At 38.6% G+C, this 19230-nt stretch overlaps 1 protein-coding gene across 3 annotated transcripts in view; it reads left to right on the top strand.

Annotated features, from left to right (window-relative positions):
* The window catches only part of ANKRD55 (ankyrin repeat domain 55), a 697933-nt gene that overhangs the window by 619459 nt on the left and 59244 nt on the right, over positions 1–19230 (top strand). The window contains exons 21-22 of one of the 3 annotated variants that reach the window (XM_034656252.1): positions 683–751; positions 12701–12823. In XM_034656252.1, the coding sequence (XP_034512143.1) occupies positions 683–751; positions 12701–12823 (192 nt within the window). Of the gene's footprint in view, positions 1–682; positions 752–12697; positions 12824–13239; positions 13369–19230 lie in introns of those variants that run through there. The other 2 variants (XM_034656253.1, XM_034656254.1) reach the window with 2 other exon arrangements.

The following is a 19230-nucleotide window of genomic DNA, read 5'->3' as shown; positions in this document are numbered from 1 at the left end:
ATTGGATGTTATACCATCTGATGAATTATTGAACACTACATCTGAAACTAAGTATGTACTATATGTTGACTCATTGAATTTAAATAAAAATAAAAAATAAAAATAGTTACCAAAAAAAAAAAAAGTAGCGAAACCATGGCAGGAAGTCTTCCACAATTCCATTTCAATTTCTTCAGGCATCTTTAGAAACACATGAGACAGCTATTCAGGAACTTTCTGTCAGTCTGTGACTGTGGACAGAAAGCAAATATGGACATTTTCAGGGTCAGAGCAATTTTAAAGGAAAAATAAGAAAAGTAAGTAAAGAAAAATAAGAGATCATGTCCAATCTGGGAATGAATTACTGATAAAGAAGGAGAAAGCAGAGTTAAGACAACAAGAACATCCGTGGATGCCCAGCTGATGGAATGTGTCTGCAACAGGGCTTTGGGAGCAGTGCAAAGCTAAGGGACTACAGGGTTCCATCTTTGACAATGGCCCAGCCACTCAAACTACGTTTGTTATTTTCAACTGTTTTCAGTGGATCAAGGCACTAGGAGCATTTTTATAAGTGGCCACAGTAGAGGGCCACTCAGAGGATGCCTTTTAGAGGACCCAAGGAAGACCTCCTTCTCCAAATCCCTCCCAGCCCAGTAGTCATTATTCATCAATAATAGGTTATTTGTTATTTGATTCTCCACAGATGTGAGAAAGACACATAGAACATCAGTCATGAAAGGAACTGTAGAGGCCAAGCTTCTACTCAACACAGGTATCTAATCCAGCATTCCAAGTTATGTTTGGTCAGAACCCACTTAAACATGGGCAGTGATGAGAAGCACGCTAGCTCACAAGATAATCTCTCCTAGTTCTGTAAAGCTCTAGTCTTTCAAAGTCTTAATTAGTTCAACTGCTACCCATTAGGACTAGTTCTCCCTGTGTATCTAAGAAAGCAAGTCTAAATCCTCTTCCAGTTTTTCTAGTATTTGAAAACAGTTGCCATGTCTTCTCCTCCCTAACAAACTCTGCTTCCTCACCTATTCCTCACTTCCAGAGTCCCCAGTTAAAATGGCAAATACATGATGTGGAAACCTGTCATTTCTGGGAAGTAAAAGAGGTAGGTGGAGTGATATATTTGATCCAGAAGAAAGTTAGGGAGGTAGGAGGAAGGCTGGTTGACATAACAGCGCTTGTCTTACTTTGCAATTTCCAAAGACCAACTAGGCTAGTACAGTCCTTTGCAAAATTCATTTAAAATTTATACCTGTCTAGTTGCCAAAGAACTTATCAACACAATATTTTAACATCAAGGAAATTTCCACAAGACTCCAATGGATGAGAAAACCCATTGAACATGGTTGCTAAATCATTCAATTGATACATTCATTGCACATATCCTGAAAGCCGTATGCATTGAAGATTGATATCTCACTTTTTAAGAATTAGTATTATTAAAAGAAGATCATTCTATGAAAATACATTCTAGAGAGGCATCATTACTGAAGTTCAACACAGACGTGCTTCTTAAAATAGCAAATTCCATTTCCCAGCGCCCCCACTCCCCACCCCACCACTACCCCAGGTCCAGTAGAGATACCAACTGTGAAATGGCATTCACAGGTCAGAAGAAGCACCCCGAGGGACACTGTGATGCTGAGATTCAAAGAAACACAACATGTGCCGCATCACAAATCCAGTTATTAAGAAAGGTCTGACTGTGGCCACATATTTACCCTTGAGATAATATTGTTGCAAGACTTCCTCCCCAGAGAATGAAATTCCCTTTTCCACTCCCAGGGCATGAAAGTTCTTTTCAGTACTTATTCTCTCAGCTGGTATATGCAGAATGCTTGAAGCTATTTTTCTCTTTAAAATGTTAGAAAGAGACTCTTTTTCCTCCTCACATATGACTGGCACTTTATAAAATACTCTTAAAGCCTCAGCCAATAAACCCTGAGGGACAGAAGAGAAAACAGGAGAAATAGCAAATGTTTCAGCTCACAAGATCTCTGTAGCCTGCTCAGCAATGCAAAGGGTCTCATTAAGGACAAAGAAGACAGAGAGCCCTATCTATGTCAAAGAAGTAATATTCATAATAATTGGCATGGTTTGACTGCTTACTCTGTGCAGGCATTGCTCCAATCACCTTACATGGATTAATTCATTTAGCTCTCACAGCACCCCAGAAGGTAGTTAACTATTCTTATCTCATTTGACAAGTGAAGAATAGAAATAGAGAAGTTAAGCAACTCCCCCCAGGTCACATCACTCACAGGTAAGTGGCAGTGCCGGGATTCAAACTCTGGAGGTTGGGTCTATGCTCCTAGCATTTTTCTACATTGCCTCCAAGTATGTATGCAATATGTCACATGATACATATGTTGAGTCATATGAAACTACTTTTGTTTCAATGCCAGCCAACTGTATCAATGATCTTAAACTTGTTTCTGCACTGCCAGAGACTTCCAGACTGGCTTTTAATTTCCAGCAGAACTGGTACCATCCTGGTTCAGGGACCAGGTCAAGGCCCACAGGGACTCTTCATCACCAGTGGGTGGCAATATTGTCACATGGAGCCATCAGGGTACAGTATAGGCTTGGCATCCTCCCTAAAAGTGGAAGAGCCTCACCACCTTACTGATAGGTCATCCCACACAACCCCTGAAATGGAATTTCTCTACTGTCCCTGAAACACCCAGGATAATCCTGCAGGAGGAGAGAAGGATTTGAATTAAGAGAATGCCTAGGGAACTATTCATTCTTCCTCTGTCCTGCCATATCCCTGGCATATCTCAGTTGTCATTTACACACTGGTCTTCCCACTAGGGAATGTCTTTCTTAATGACAGAAACTCTACAACATTTGTCCCCACAATTTCACTGGCCTAGATGTCGAGTAAATGGATGAATCATCAAACTTCACCTCTTCGCTGGCAATCAGTTCCACTGTGAGGAACAGTCTAAGGAAGATCTACAAAGTCCTCTGTTGTTAGCCAAAACAAATCCGGACTTCATAGTGATTCTAGGTTGGGTTCAGCACCCAAGGATCCTCAGAAAAGAATGAACTAAAGACCACTCTGGTCTGATTCTTGAAACTACAATACCCAATCTATCCTTACATTGATCTGACTCTTCCACAAAATGGTCACAGCTTAAGCAGAACAAGTGTCAAGCTGACCTCTGGGTAAATTTCAACAAAATAGGCCAGTAACTGATGCAGGCAATGACTTTCCCAAGCAACTCTGCAATAATAACTCAAGGGCTACTGTGTGAAGCTCTAGAAAAGAGGCCGACATTTGTGTAAAATCTGAGAAATTCTGAGGAAATTCCTCCAATCCCAAACACTTCTAGAAGCCTCTCACGTGTCTGAAATTCCACTATTAAAGAGCTAGGCATTTGGGATTAGGTAGATAATTTATGGCACATCCAGAAACCTTTGAGGGTTTTTAACCATGAAAAATGAGGGAAATAGATAATTCCAAGAATGTCTGTCCTTCCAATTTTTAGGTAAAACTTAACTAAAACTTAATATATGTACCTGTTTGTTTAATCTAGGGTATTTATAAAGGTCAGAATTAGAAAAATACATATATGTATTTTTTTCTTTTTCAGAACTTTGTCAAATATCCAGGACTTGTTTTCTCAGTTACAGACACCAGGCTCTGTTTACCCTTTTAGTAGCACATTAATGTAAAGCTTATAAGACGCTTTCCTCAGCATTTAAGAAAAAAACTTGGTTTACTTTGATGATTTTTAAAATATAAACTCGTTATAGAAAATTTGGAAAATATAGTATAGAAAGTTCTAAAGAACATCTAAGAGATGATTTCTATTGACTTTCTGATTCATGTCCTTCCAGTCTTACATATTTCATACTTATACATATACATAGATAAGATTTTATAAAACATAATTTACATCTATTCACTTGCTTCTTTCTTCCTACTTCTTTGTCTCTTTTCCATTTTATCTACTTTCAGCCTGTCCCCCTCTGAGTGAATTCTGGAATTTCTCTTTATGCACCCATACGTAAGTCTGTTTTACTTTCACACAATTAGAGAGGCTAGAGCCATCCAAAACATGTTCCAGGTGGTAGTTAGATAATACTAGATAGAAAAATAGATGATATATACATACAGAGATAGACAGATAAGAAAAGAAGGAAGGAGAAAAGGAAGAATTCATGTATTATTTGTTTATTTAGCTCTTGCGCATATAAATGGTTTCTTGACCTTTGGTAGAAAAAATTTTTCTTGCTTCTGTTTTAGATTCATTCATCCTTTTCTTTGTACATGTCATTTCTATATCACACTTTCTCATTTCCACAGAAATTCTTTGTATAACCTTAAGTTTATGCCTAATTATTTGCACTGACTTCAACTTAAATTGACTGTTTCTACACATCCTTTGTGGAAGGCCCTCATTTCCTATTTCTTAATGGCTCTGTATAGAATGATAGCTCAGGGCTAGAAGGAACTTTGAAGTAGATTGTATTCTGCCTCACACATCTTCCTGTCCCTTTATGCTGTGCCTCATGCTGAGTGAATTCCTTCTATAATATACTTCTTAGTGGACATCTACCCAAGATTGGCCATCTTCAATGTCAGGAAACTCAGTACCTCTTGAGTGACCCGGAATATGTTTACAGTGCTTTACCACTTAAAATACCCTTTTCTCTGTCACTCTCACTCACTACTATTTCTAACTGCTGGAGTTCCACAAAACAATTTAACCATAAAATTGTTTGTTTAAAAAGTTCTCTGAAAAACAATTCTATTTACAACAGCATCAAAAGAATAATAATAACATATTTAGGAATAAACTTAGCCAAGGAGGCTAAAGACTTATACACTGAAAACTACAAAATATTGCTGAAAGAAATTAAAGAAGACACTAATAAATGGGAAGGCATCCTGTGTTTCATAGATTAGAAGGTAATATTGAGATATCAGTGCTACCCAAAGAGATCTACAGATTCAATGTAATCTCTATCTAAATTCCAATGATATTAGATAAAACAATAGATAAAAGATAAGGAAAGAAGAAAGAAGAGATGGAAAAATTTATGTTTTGTTTATGTAGATCTTCTGCATATAAACGGTTTTGTCAAAAAAATTTTTTGTTTTTGCGAAATAGAAAAATTCATCCTGGAGGCCTTCCTGGAAACCTATAAACTACCAAGACTGAAACAGGAAGAAATAGATTTTTTAAACAGGCCAATTAATTTATCAGGAGATTGAGTCTGTGATAAACAACCTTCCAAATAACAAAACTCCAGGCCCGGANTAAAAGCCATCTATGAAAAGCCTACTGCAAGCATTATTCTCAATGGGGAAAAGCTGGAAGCCTTTCCCTTAAGATCAGGAACACGACAAGGATGCCCACTCTCGCCACTATTATTCAACATAGTACTAGAAGTCCTTGCAACAGCAATCAGAAGACAAAAAGGGATCAAAGGTATCCAAATCGGCAAAGAAGAAGTCAAACTGTCTCTCTTTGCAGATGACATGATACTCTATATGGAAAACCCAAAGGAATCCACTCCCAAACTATTAGAAGTTATAGAACAATTCAGTAAGGTGGCAGGATACAAAATCAATGCCCAGAAATCAGTTGCATTTCTATACACGAATAACGAGACTGAAGAAAGAGAAATTAGGGAATCCATCCCATTTACAATAACACCAAAAACCATGCGTTACCTTGGAATTAACTTAACCAGAGACGTAAAGGACCTATATCCTAGAAACTATAGATCACTTTTGAAAGATATTGAGGAAGACATAAAAAGATGGAAAAATATTCCATGCTCATGGATTGGAAGAATTAACATAGTTAAAATGTCCATACTACCCAGAGCAATCTACACTTTCAATGCTATCCCGATCAAAATACCGAGGACATTTTTCAAAGAACTGGAACAAATAGTCCTTAAATTTGTATGGAACCAGAAAAGGCCCCGAATCTCCAAGGAACTGTTGAAAAGGAAAAACAAAGCTGGGGGCATCACAATGCCGGATTTCGAGCTGTACTACAAAGCTGTGATCACAAAGACAGCATGGTACTGGCACAAAAACAGACACATCGACCAATGGAACAGAATAGAGAACCCAGAAATGGACCCTCGGCTCTTTGGGCAACTAATCTTTGATAAAGCAGGAAAAAACATCCGGTGGAAAAAAGACAGTCTCTTCAATAAATGGTGCTGGGAAAATTGGACAGCTACATGCAAAAGAATGAAACTTGACCACTCTCTCACACCATACACAAAAATAAACTCCAAATGGATGAAAGACCTCAATGTGAGACAGGAATCCATCAAAATTCTAGAGGAGAACATAGGCAACAACTTCTATGACATCGGCCAGAGCAACCTTTTTCACGACACATCTCCAAAGGCAAGAGAAATAAAAGATAAAATGAACTTATGGGACTTTATCAGGATAAAGAGCTTCTGCACAGCCAAGGAAACAGTCAAAAAAACTAAGAGACAGCCCACGGAATGGGAGAATATATTTGCAAAGGACACCACAGATAAAGGACTGGTATCCAAGATCTACAAAGAACTTCTCAAACTCAATACACGAGAAACAAATAAACAAATCATAAAATGGGCAGAAGATATGAACAGACACTTTTCCAATGAAGACATACAAATGGCTAACAGACACATGAAAAAATGTTCAAAATCATTAGCCATCAGGGAAATTCAAATCAAAACCACACTGAGATACCACCTTACGCCAGTTAGAATGGCAAAGATAGACAAGGCAAGAAACAACAATTGTTGGAGAGGATGTGGAGAAAGGGGATCCCTCCTACATTGTTGGTGGGAATGCAAGTTGGTACAGCCACTCTGGAAAACAGTGTGGAGGTCCCTTAAAAAGTTAAAGATTGAGCTACCCTATGACCCAGCCATCGCACTACTGGGGGTTTACCCCAATGATACAGACGTAGTGAAGAGAAGGGCCATATGCACCCCAATGTTCATAGCAGCATTGTCCACAATAGCTAAATCATGGAAGGAGCCNAATCATGGAAGGAGCCGAGATGCCCTTCAACAGATGACTGGATTAAGAAGCTGTGGTCCATATATACAATGGAATATTACTCAGCTATCAGAAAGAACGAATTCTCAACATTTGCTGCAACATGGACGGCACTGGAGCAGATAATGCTGAGTGAAATAAGTCAAGCAGAGAAAGACAATTATCATATGATTTCTCTCATCTATGGAACATAAGAACTAGGATGATCGGCAGGAAGAAAGGGATAAAGAAAGGGGGGGTAATCAGAAGGGGGAATGAAACATGAGAGAATATGGACTAAGAGAAACAAACTGAGGACTTTAGAGGGGAGTGGGGTGGGGGAATGGGATAGACTGGTGATGGGTGGTAAGGAGGGCACGTATCGCATGGTACACTGGGTGTTATACGCAACTAATGGAGCATCGAACTTTACATCGGAATCCGGGGATGTACTGTATGGTGACTAACATAATATAATAAAAAATCATTTAAAAAAAAGAAAAAGAAAAATCCATCCTAAGATCCATATGGAATCTCAAGGAGCCCCAAATAGCCAAAACAATCTTACAAAAGAAAAACAAAGTTGAGTTCTCAACAATTCCAGATTTCAAAATACACTACAAGCCTAAAGTAATCAAAACTCTATAGTACTGGCATAAAGATAAACATATAGATCCATGGAACAGAACTGTGAGTCTAGAAATAATCTCATACATTTAAATCAACTGATTTTCAACAAGGATGCTATGACCACTCAATGGGAAAGAATAGTGCTGGAACAATTAGATAGCCATGTGCAAAAGAATAAAAATCAGACCCTTACCTTAACACAATATATAATAATTAACTCAAGATCAATCAAGGATCTAAACATAAGACCTAAAACCATAAACTCCTAGAAGAAAACATAGGAGAAAACCTTGGTGACATTAAATTTGACAGTGATTTCTTGGATATGATGATGAAAGGGCAGGCAACAAAAGAAAAAAGAGGCAAATTAAGCTACATCAGAGTTAAAAGCTTTTGTGCATCAAAGGACATGATCAGCAGAAGAAAAGGCAACCCACAGAATGGGAAAAAATAGTCATATATTTGATAAGGTGTTAATATCCAGAATATATAAAGAATTTCTGTAACTTAACACCAGAAATCAAACAACCTGATTAAAAATGTATAAAGGACTTAAGGAGACATTTCTCCAAAGAAGATATACAAATAGCCAATAAATACATGAAAAGATACTCAACATGACTAATCACTGGGCCATGCAAATCAATTCCATGAGATATCACTTCACACCTACTGACTACCTATTATTAAAAACAAACAAACAAATAAAACAATAAAAGGGAATACCAAGTGTCTGTAAGGACATGGGAATAGTGGAACCCTGTGTGCTCTTGGAAGGAATATAAAGTGGTGCGGAAACATTATGGTGGGAAACATTATGGTGGGAAACATTATGTGGGAAACATTATGGTGGGAAACATTATGGTGGTTCTTAAAAAATTAAAAATAGAATTATCATATGATCCAGCAATTCTACTTTTAAGTTTATACCCAAAAGAAGAAAGCACGGTCTCAAAGAGGTATTTAATACCATGTTTGTGAGAGCATTCAAATTGCCAAAAGGTGAAACCAGCCCAAGTATCTGTCGATGGGTGAATGGATAAACCACATGTGGTCTAAACATACAATAGAATATTATTCAACCTTGAAAAAGAAGTAAATTGTGACATATGCTACAACATGGATGAACTTTAGGACATTATCCTGAGTAAAATAAGCCAGTCACAAAAGCACAAACACTGTTGATTCCACTTATATGATTCCTTAGAGTAGTCAAATTCATAGAGACTGAAAGTGGCATGGTGGTTTCCAGGGGCTGTAGGAGGGGTGAATGGAGAGTAACTACTTAATGGATACAGAGTTTGAGTTCTGAAAGATGAGGAGTTCTAGAAATGATTGATGATGGTGGTTGCACAACAATGTGAATGTATATAATGCCCCTGAACTATATACTTAACAAGGGTTGAAATGATAAGTTTTATGTTATATATATTTCACCACAATTTTTTAACTAAAAAAAAATCTTCAAATATCTGAAGGCTGCCTGCTATCACGGCCCCATGGAATAATCTCTGGAGTAAACACATCTCTTTCTTCAGTTCTTCCTCAAGTGACATGAATGGAATCCATTCACACCCCATTCTGGTTACTCTGAGTGGTCTCCAGCCACCAATAGCTCATTTAATCCACAGGCCATGGACCTCAACATGACACTGACCAGTTAAGAACAGAAAGACCTATCACCTCCTTCAGTCTGTTTACTAAACAATTAATAATGCAGCCAATGTCCTAGTTCATCACACTGTTCATTCCTACAAAGCAAACTGTGCAGCTAAAACACGAAGTTCTTTTCTGATGTGCCACTGCGAAAACTTTTTAGCTATTAGAACTTTTTTAGTGATCAGAAGGAAAAACAAACACACAAACTGTATGCAAACTGACAAGCGAAAGAGGAATTTACTGGCACATTTAAATTTATTGGTGGTGACTTGCAGTGTGACTTAATTCAGGAGTTCAAATGATGTCACCAGGTCTCAACTATGTCCTTCTCCTGCTTGAACTCAGCTTTGCTCCTTGTGTTTTCTTTATTCTAAGACAGTCTTTTCACCCATAAGATGTCTCCCAGTCTCTTCCAGGTTCATGGGTGGTGGAACAAAGCAAGCAAGAGTAAGAGTATTGCTCCCAGCAGTCCCAATCAACATATATTGCCATTCTTGGCCTCTGATTGGGTCACATCCCTGACCCGGTCTCTGTGGCCAGAATAATGCTGGTGCTGAGTGGGTTAGTTCCAGGTCACATGTTCTGCCCCTGAGCAGGGATGTAGTTATCTCCACTGAATCAGCCCATGGACCAAAAGCGGACAAGAGCTGGTCCCTAGAGAATGCTCAGATTAAGGTCACCAGTATGGTGAGGGATACTGACCAACAAAAACTGTGAGTTCACCCACCCTTCAATAAGTGTGACTGGGTGTTTTACAAACTAAGATACATTGCCTTGTGTTTATCTCTGTTAAGTACAATCTTATTAGAATCCTCCTGGGAAGTTATTTCGGGGATTCTATCAGGCAGTGTATTCCTTGCTTCTCTCAACTGTATACATGCTCAACAGTGTGATGAATGTGCCTTACAGATTTTATTGCACTCAATATTGAACTCATTTATTGAACTCCATATTGAATATTGAATATATATAAGATTTTATATATATCTTATATAAAACAGGCTGTTAACACAGAGCCTCTCAGCCTACCACCAGGATCTTCTTCCTGAGGTGACATTCCCAGCATCTTTGGATGTGGTCATACAACCAGATACCAGGCCCATCTTTGTCCTTAAGTATGCACCCTATTTTTTTTTGTGCCCAAAGATGTCATGAACAATCTTTTTTTTTTTAAGGTTTATTTATTTATTTTAGAGAGAGAGAACATGAGTGGGCAGGGGTGGGAGACAGGTGCAGGGAGAGGGAGAGGTAATCTCAAGCAGACTCCATGCTGAGTGCTAGCCAGACTCTGGGCTCAATCTCATGACCCTGAGATCATGACCTGAGCCAGAGTCAGAGTCAGATACCTAACCGACTATGCTACCCAGGCGCCCTTATCATGAGAAATCTTAACACAATGTCTAGATTCCTGAGAGGGTTTCTAGTAAACTAAATGTTCTATGCAATGTATGGATTTTTTATCTAGCTATTGTCAAAAAGAGGCCTTCTTCTGTACGTGTTCCAGATTTCTAATACTTCTAAACACACACACACACACACGAACACACACATTCACAAAGTAATAGTAGTAGTTGCAAAGTATATACAGTGTCTTCTACATGCCAAGCTTTGTTCTAAAAGCATATATGATTAAATATTAACTCATGTATTCCTCACAACAACTTCAAGAGATAGGTGGTTGTCATAATCATCATCATCATTATCATCATCTCCATTTTATTATTATTTTTTTAAAAGATTTTACTCATTTATTTGAGAGAGAGAGCATGAGCTTGGGGGAGGGTCAGAGGGAAAGAGAGAGCAGAGGCAGACTCCCTGTTGAGCGAGGAGCCCAGTGCAGGGCTCGATCTTAGGACCCTGGGATCATGACCTGAGCCAAAGTCAGACACTTAACCAACTGAGCCACCCAGGCATCCCTCATAATTTCCATTTTAGGAATAAGGAAACAGGTACAGTGAGAGTAATTTTCAAATTCACAGAGCTAGTTAGTTTAAACCAGGATTTGAACCCAAGTTGTGTGGCTCCAGGGTCCTCACACTTACCCAGGAGGGGCATTTGACATTGACATCTCTCACCTCCTACTTCCAGCCCCCAGGCAAATGTGCAGGTGAGCCAGCTTTTAAAACACCCCCAAGAACAACAAATTTAGTATGGATAAATTAGGGAGCAACTACTCACTTTACAAAGCAGCTTGTTGTCATAAGTGAACTGTTTTCAATAACAAGCTCCTTCTGGGACAGGTCAACTAGTTAAAAAATCACTAATGACTTCCCAGAAGTACTGGGGCAGAGAAACTCAGCCAACAGGTTAGGATCACTGCCAACTAAAGATTAGAACTGTAAAGTATTTCTGGTGTAATGTCCACATTCATAGAAAAAAAACCTTTTCTTGCACACACATATTTTCCCTGAATAATGGCTATGTGTGGGAGAAATTGTAAAATCAGAGTGGCTCTGCGTAGGGCTTCAGTAGGGGTCTCCACATGAGCAGAGTTTGCCTCGCAGTCCTTCAGTGCTCCCCTGGTGTCACTGGATCCAAAGTTCTGTTCTCACCTGTGGCAGTACTATTAGTTGGTTCAGTTGTGCACAAAGGTATAATACAGGTGGCTACCAAATTCCAAGGAGTTGTATATAGGTCTGTTCCTTCTGGAAACAACATGTCATGAAACCTCAGCTGGTTCAAATGAAGGAGTTTTGTGAAAGGACTACATACAGAGATGAGGCAGGGTGGAGAGAACTGTGTTTGTTACCAAAGAGAACCCAGTAAGAGCTGGTTCTGGGGTGGAAGAACCTCCTAGTGGGAGAGAAGCAGCTACTGTTAGACACTACACCAGGAGAAGGCAGAAAGAAATCCCCTACCTCTGTCTCTTCTCCCCTCCACTCTCTGGCCAGTGTCTCCTGTGGGCAAGCCAGAGAGTGAGGAGGTCTGGGTGATACGGTCAGCAAGTGTCAGCCCTCAGGGTCCACAGCAGTAGAGAATGGGTTGGAGGGTACATCAGGAGAACAGAAAATAAAGAATGCAATATCTCTATCAGAGTTGGGTAAACTGAGTCATTGAAAGGAAAAGCTTAACATGTTTCAGATCAAAGAGGGAAACCTAGAACCAACATAAGGGTCCCAGTTTCCTCTCTGGTCTCACTGATTTTGAGTAGCCTGAATCATAAAATCTCAGAGGACATCTAATCCCTCAGACTCCTTCCCAATAGATGGTGATGTTACAACATGGCCCACAGGGGTCCACCTTTCTTCAGAAGCATTGAGGATGCTTGTGAGGAGGATGACTCAGCCTCCCACCTGCATTCATCAGAGAAGTTTTCATGAATCACTTCTATGGGTGATGTTGTGGGTGTTATTCTTTCAGTGAATTTGGAAACACACTAAGTGTATTTCTGTTTGATTCATGAAGGTGACTCATCTGAGGAAGTTGACCTGACCATGGTTTATCAGGCAGCTTCTAATGGAGATGTCAATGCTCTGACTTCAGTAATTCGGGAAGACCCTTCCATCCTAGAATGCTGTGACAGTGAAGGTGAGCTATTTATGCATTTTTAATCCTACAGAATGTTCTGTCCTATTCTTTTAGAGAGGGCCTTCATAGGTGAGCATTGTTAATCAAATTACATATGACAGACCATTTTGATATTGGAGGGACAAGGAGTATCCTTCCTACCTCTGTGGCTGAAGGTCCTTTAGTAGTTCTTTAAATGATGGTTTTGGACACAAATCTTCCAATTCTTTTATATCACCTTGTATAATGAAGCCAGTTGGTTTGGGTTTACTTTCAATTTCTTTGTACAAATGACTAAAGCAGATAGGCCAAGTAGTTAAAAAAGGAGTATGAAAAGAGGGCTATTTTTGGTAACATTGGACGTTGGGAAAGTGTGACTATAAAAGCCAGAAAGCAAAGATTTGCTTCTCAGAAGATAGAGCAGATGTACTTTTTTGCTATTCCTACTGCTAAATATAACTAAAAATCTTGGATGTTGTATATAATATAAACATAAGAATACTCTGGGAAGTGGAAAGAAAATGACAGACTGGCCAGGACCATGGGACCCAAGGAATGACATGGTGGTAAGTTTCCTTGGTTTTCTTTTTTGCCTCTTATACCCCATACTTAGAGTTGAAGAATCCAACAGCCCAGAAAGGCCTACTCTCTAGCCAAAGAAGCACATAGCAAGGGACCACATAGAAAGGGACCACATAGCAAGACAGAAAACTTTTACACAATAATGCGTCTACTCCAACCAAACATCACACAAACACACAAACAAAAACTTGTCACCTTAGCCCCACCATTCCAGCAAAGACCAAGTAGAGATCTCCGACCTCCACCCCAACTACTGAGCCTCCCTTCCCCTACCTGTCAGGGTGGTTTCAGAGGAAGCCTTTTTGAGAATTAGTATTTTTACCACCACCTCAGTCTTCTCCCTCAGATGTCGGTGGTAGCTAAGTAGAGAACCTGGACTTCTAATCCAACCTGGCAATGATGAGGTGGCACACACATACCCCTACTTCCCCTTTGGAGCAGTGTCAGGGAAAGCCAGCTAAAATAGAGGGTTTAAGTAAGATTAGGCAACTCAACACAATACCCCAAATGTCCAGATTTCAATAGAAAATGGTTTGTTATATCAAGAAACAGGAAGACCTCAAACTGAATGAAAAAAGACAATAGATACCAACACTGAGATAACAGATGTTAGAATTATCTGACAGATTTTGAAGAGGCCATAAAAAAGAAATGCTTCAATGAGCAATTACAAATGTGCTTGAAACAAACAAACAAACAAAAAATAGAAAGCCTCAACAAAGAAATGACAGATATAAAGAAGAACCAAATGGAAAATTTTAAAACTAAAAAATACAATAATCACAATTAAAAATTTAATAGATAAGCTCAGCATCAGAATGAGGAAGCAGAGGAAAGGTCAATGAACTTGAAAATAGAACGGCAGAAATGAGCCAATATGAACAACTGAAAGAAAATAGGCTTAAAAAAAAGAGCATCAGGGACCTGTAGGACTATAACAAAAGTTCTATCACTGTTTTTTTGTCTAGTACTTGTGGGAAGTTATTAATGATTTATAACCAGCGTACCTGTCCAAGAAGAGCTTGGGATTTCCTTATCATGACAGCAGAAAGTTTTGTAAATGTATGTAAAAATGTTTTGTAAAGTGAGTAGCTGCCCCTAATTATCCATAGTAGTTTTGTTTTTAAATCAGACTTACTTGTACATCTGCTTTGGGGCTAGAAATAGAAAATGAGGAGAGACAAATGTTAAATACCACTTGTGTGATAATAAAGATCCAAACTCTGGGTTCAATCCTAGCTTGTACTGCCTTTGAGAGGAAATGAACATATGACATCTCAAAATTTGTGGGGACAGCTAAAGCAATACTGAGGGAAAGCACTAAATATATTCATTAGCAAAGAGGAAAGGTATCAGTCAGTAATTGAAGTTCTTACCCCAAGAACCTAGGAAAAGAAGAACAAAATAAACCTAAGGAAAGAAATAATAAAGAAAGAGTAGACATCAATGGAATTGAAAACATAAAACAATAAAGAAAATCAATGAAGCAAGGAACTGATTCTTTGAAAAAATCAATAAAATTGAAAGAAATTCTAGCAATACTGACAGAAAATGAAAGAAGTCATAAACTACCACTATCAGGAGTGAAACCAAAGATATTACTACAGACCTTGTGGACATTGACAATAAAAAGGAACTACAACAAAAAAACTCCATACACATAAATTTGACTGTGTAAATGAAATGGATCAATTCCTCAAGAAAGATAAACAGCCACAATTCATCCAATAGGAAATAGATTATTTGAATCCCCTATAACTATTAAGGAAAGTATATTCATAATTTTTAAATTCCCAGAAAAAGAAATTTTCAGGCCTACATCATTTCTCTGGAAAATTCTATAAGCTTTTAAAAAATAATGAATATCACTTCTAAATAATCTCTTCCAGAAAAACTGAGAAGAAAACTCTTCTCAGGTGCGCTTATGTAGCTAATATTACCCTGATATTGAAACCAGATGGTATAAAAGATGATATAAAAAAATGAACGTAAAGACCAATACTCCTCATGAATGTAAAATATTAGCAAAATATTAGCAAATATAAGTCAGTAATTTATAACTAGAATTATATACCACAACCAAGTGGGATTTATTGTAGGAATGTGTGATTCAGTATTTCAAAACCAATCAATGTTAACCAGCTAAAGAAGAAAAATTACATGATTGTATCATGAATGCAGAAAAGCATGTGAAAAAATTGTACACACATTGATGATTAAAAACTCAGAAAAATAGGAATAGAAAGGCACAGCCTCAATTTGATATATAAAAAAAGAAAGAAAACCCTAGAGCTAACATAAATGGTAAAATGGTAAAAAATATGGTAAAAATGGTAAAAAATACTGAATGCTTTGCCCTTAAGATCAGGAACAAAGCAAAGATGTTCACTCTTACTTTTATTCAGCATAGTGGTGAAAGTTCTAGCCAGTGCAAAAAGGCAAGAAAAGGAAATAAAAAGTGTATCTATTGAAAATGAAAAAATAAAACTATCCCCTTTTGCACAGCTTGATTTTTCACATAGAAAATCCTAAGGCAGCTACCAAAAAACCTTCTGCAACTAAATGAGTTCAGCATGGTCACAGGGTATAAGATCAATCCAGAAAAATAAATTATATTCCTGTATACCAGAAGTGAACACATGGACACCACAATTAAAACTATAATACCATTTGGGATGCCTGAGTGGCTCAGTCAGTTAAGCATCCAACTCTTGACTTCAGCTCAGGTCATGATCTCAGGGTTGTGGAATCAAGCCTTGCATCTGGCTCCATGCTGAGTGTCGAGCCTGCTTAAGAATCTCTCTTTCTCTCCCTCTGCACTTCCTCTGCTCACTTTCTCGCTTTCTTACTAAAACACCAAGCAAGCAAACAAAAACAAAACAAAACAAAAAAACTACAATACCATTTAAAATCACTCAACAAAGAATACTTAGGTGTGAATTAACAAAATGTGTACAATATTTATATACTGAAAACTATAAAATGCTGATGACAGAAATCAAAGGAGATCTAAATAAATGGAGAGACATATCATGCTCATGGATTAGAAGACTCAAGATAGTAAATATACAATGCTTTTCAAATTCATATACAGGTTTAATGCAATTTCTGTCAAACCCCAGCAAGATTTTTTGTAGATCTACACAGAATTATCTAAACTTCTATTGAAAGGCCAAAGAATTAGTAGAGTTAAATCAATTTTGAGAAAGAATAAAGTGGGAAGGAGAACTTAGGAAGATGGAGGAGTAGGAGGAGCCTGAGCTCACCCCATCCCATGTTTACTAGTTATCATCCATATCCAAGTCAGTAAACTGGAGAGTGATCCAAAGACTGGCAGAACAAACTCCACAACTAAATACAGAGATGCTGCATCTGAAAGGTTAGGAAGCTCAGAAAGGTGGGGATGGGTGTAGGCTACTGCAAGAGGGAGGGAGCTGCACGTGGAGAGGACATAGGAACAGGCCCTTACACAGGGAGCTCACACAGGGAAGACCAAGCCCCATAATGTTTTTTCCTTAAAAACCAGAGGAGCTGAATTCTGTGAGTTTTTTAAACCAGTGGGACTTGGAGCCTAGAGCTTTAAAAGTCAGCCGACTCAGCTCTGGGTGAGCCTGGAGAGTGAGTGATAGCTGGGTTGACACCCTTAAAAAGAGAGCAGACTATGTGGAGAAGTACCCAAAAAATGGCAGTTTATATAACCACAGGGGCAAGTGGGAGACAGATCTGTTCATACTGATTTCTGAAAATGAGGGAACTAGCAGGCACCATTTTCCTCCCTCGTCCCCCATTAGAAACACAGAGCCACCTGTGGGAGGTGGGGCTACACAAACACTTGTAGCCTTGGCCCAGAGCTCAAGGCAAATTTTGTTAGAGCTTCTCACATGTCCCACCCAGCAGCCCAGTGCACAACTGCCACCCTGTGCCCCACCCAGCCACAGCATAGCACCCCAACCAGCCGCATGCCCCCTGATGGCAGGGCGCAGCTTCCAGCCACCACAGTGCTTCAAGAGATGCAGCATAGGACTAATGGCCCAAAGCAAATTTTACTAACACTGCCACCTCACTCCCAAGTTCCCCAGTGGGCATGGTCCCTCAGAGCTGCCCTGGCTCTGAGCACAGCCCACAAAAGGCTGGAGAGTCAGTCAGTGCAGAGGACTGCACTGAAAGGAAAAATGACTCAGACGTAACAGCAGAGCATAAGCAGCACACATAGGATACTCTTCTGAAGGGCCAGGTTCTGGTAAACAGGGGACACTACACTGCAGGGCGCTCCAGGATCTCCTTTTCATAAAGTCACTACTTTCAAGAACAAAAGACATAGCTGAGTTTCTTAACACACAGAAATAGACACAGAGCGGCAGACAAAATGAGGAGACAGAGAAATTTATCCCAACTGAAAGAACGGGACGAGGCCATGGCCAGAGATCTAAGTGAAACAAATTTAAGTAACATGTAGAGAATTTAAAGCGATGATCATAAGGACACTTAACTGAACTTGAGAAAAGAGTGGAAAACATAAGTGAGACCCTTAATACAGAGATAAGGAATAATGTAGCAGAGATGAAGGGCTCAATAAATGAAATCAGAAACCCTCTTGATGGAATGAATAGCAGGATGGAAGAAACAGAGGAATGAATTAGTGGCCCAAAAGACAGAGTAATGGAAAGTAATCAAGCTGAACAAAAGAGAAAAAAGAATTGCACAAAACAAGAATAGACATAGGAATTCAGTGACTCCATTAAGCATTGTAACATTTGTATTACAGGAGTCACAGAAGGAGAAGAGAGAGAAAAGGGGGCAGAAATTGTATTTGAAGAAATAATAGCTGAAAACTTCCCTAATCTAGGGAAGGAAACAGATATCCAGATCCAGGATGGACAGAGAATTCCCATCAAAATCAACAAGAGCAGACCTACACCAAGACATAGTGTAATTAAATTTGCAAAATTTAGTGATAAAGAAAAAATCTTAAAAGCATCAAGACAAAAGAAGTCAATAACTTACAAGGGAAAGCCCATAGGGCTAGCAGGAAGTTTCTCAATAGACTCTTCCCAAGCTGGAAGCGATTAGCATGATATATTCAAAGTGGTAAATGGGAAAAATCTGCAGCCAAGAGTGCTCTATCCAGCAAGGCTGTCATTCAGAATAGAGGGAGAGATAAAGAGTTTCCCAGACAAACAAAAACTAAAGAGTTCATCACCACTAAACCAGCCCTGCAAGAAATATTAAAGGGGAGACCAAAAGTGACAGTATAAAGTCAGGAAGTACAAAAGCAGTAAAAATGAGTATTTCTGTAAAAAAAAATCAGTCAAGAAACTCACAAAAAAAGGGTATAAAATGTAATAGTATGTACCTAAAATGTGGGGAGGAGAAAAGAATAGGTTCAAACTTAAATGACCATCAACTTAATATATACTGCTATATGCAGAAGAGGTTCTATGCAAACCTATATATCAAACCATATATCAAAAACCACTAATAAACAAAGAATAAAGAGAAAAAAATCTAAATATATCACTAAAGAAAATCAGCAAAACGTGAAAGAAAGAACAGAAAGAATCAGAGAAAATCTTCAGAAGCAACCACAAAACAAGTAATAAAATGACAATAAATGTGTATCTATCAATAATAACTTTGAATGTAAATGGACTAAACACACCAATCCAAAGACATAGGGTGACAGAATGGATAAAAAAACAAGACGCATCTGTATGCTGCCTGTAAGAGACTCATTTCAAACCTCAAGGCACCTGCAGTGTGAAAGTGAGGGGATGGAAAAACATCTATCGTGCAAATGGACGTCAAAAGAAAGCCAGATAGTAATACATATATCAGACAAACAAGAC

This window comes from Ailuropoda melanoleuca, chromosome 3 (genome assembly GCF_002007445.2).
Source record: "Ailuropoda melanoleuca isolate Jingjing chromosome 3, ASM200744v2, whole genome shotgun sequence".
NCBI classification, from domain to species: domain Eukaryota; kingdom Metazoa; phylum Chordata; class Mammalia; order Carnivora; family Ursidae; genus Ailuropoda; species Ailuropoda melanoleuca.
The sequence above is the reverse complement of the archived record's forward strand: the minus strand, read 5'-3'. Positions and strand labels throughout refer to the sequence as shown.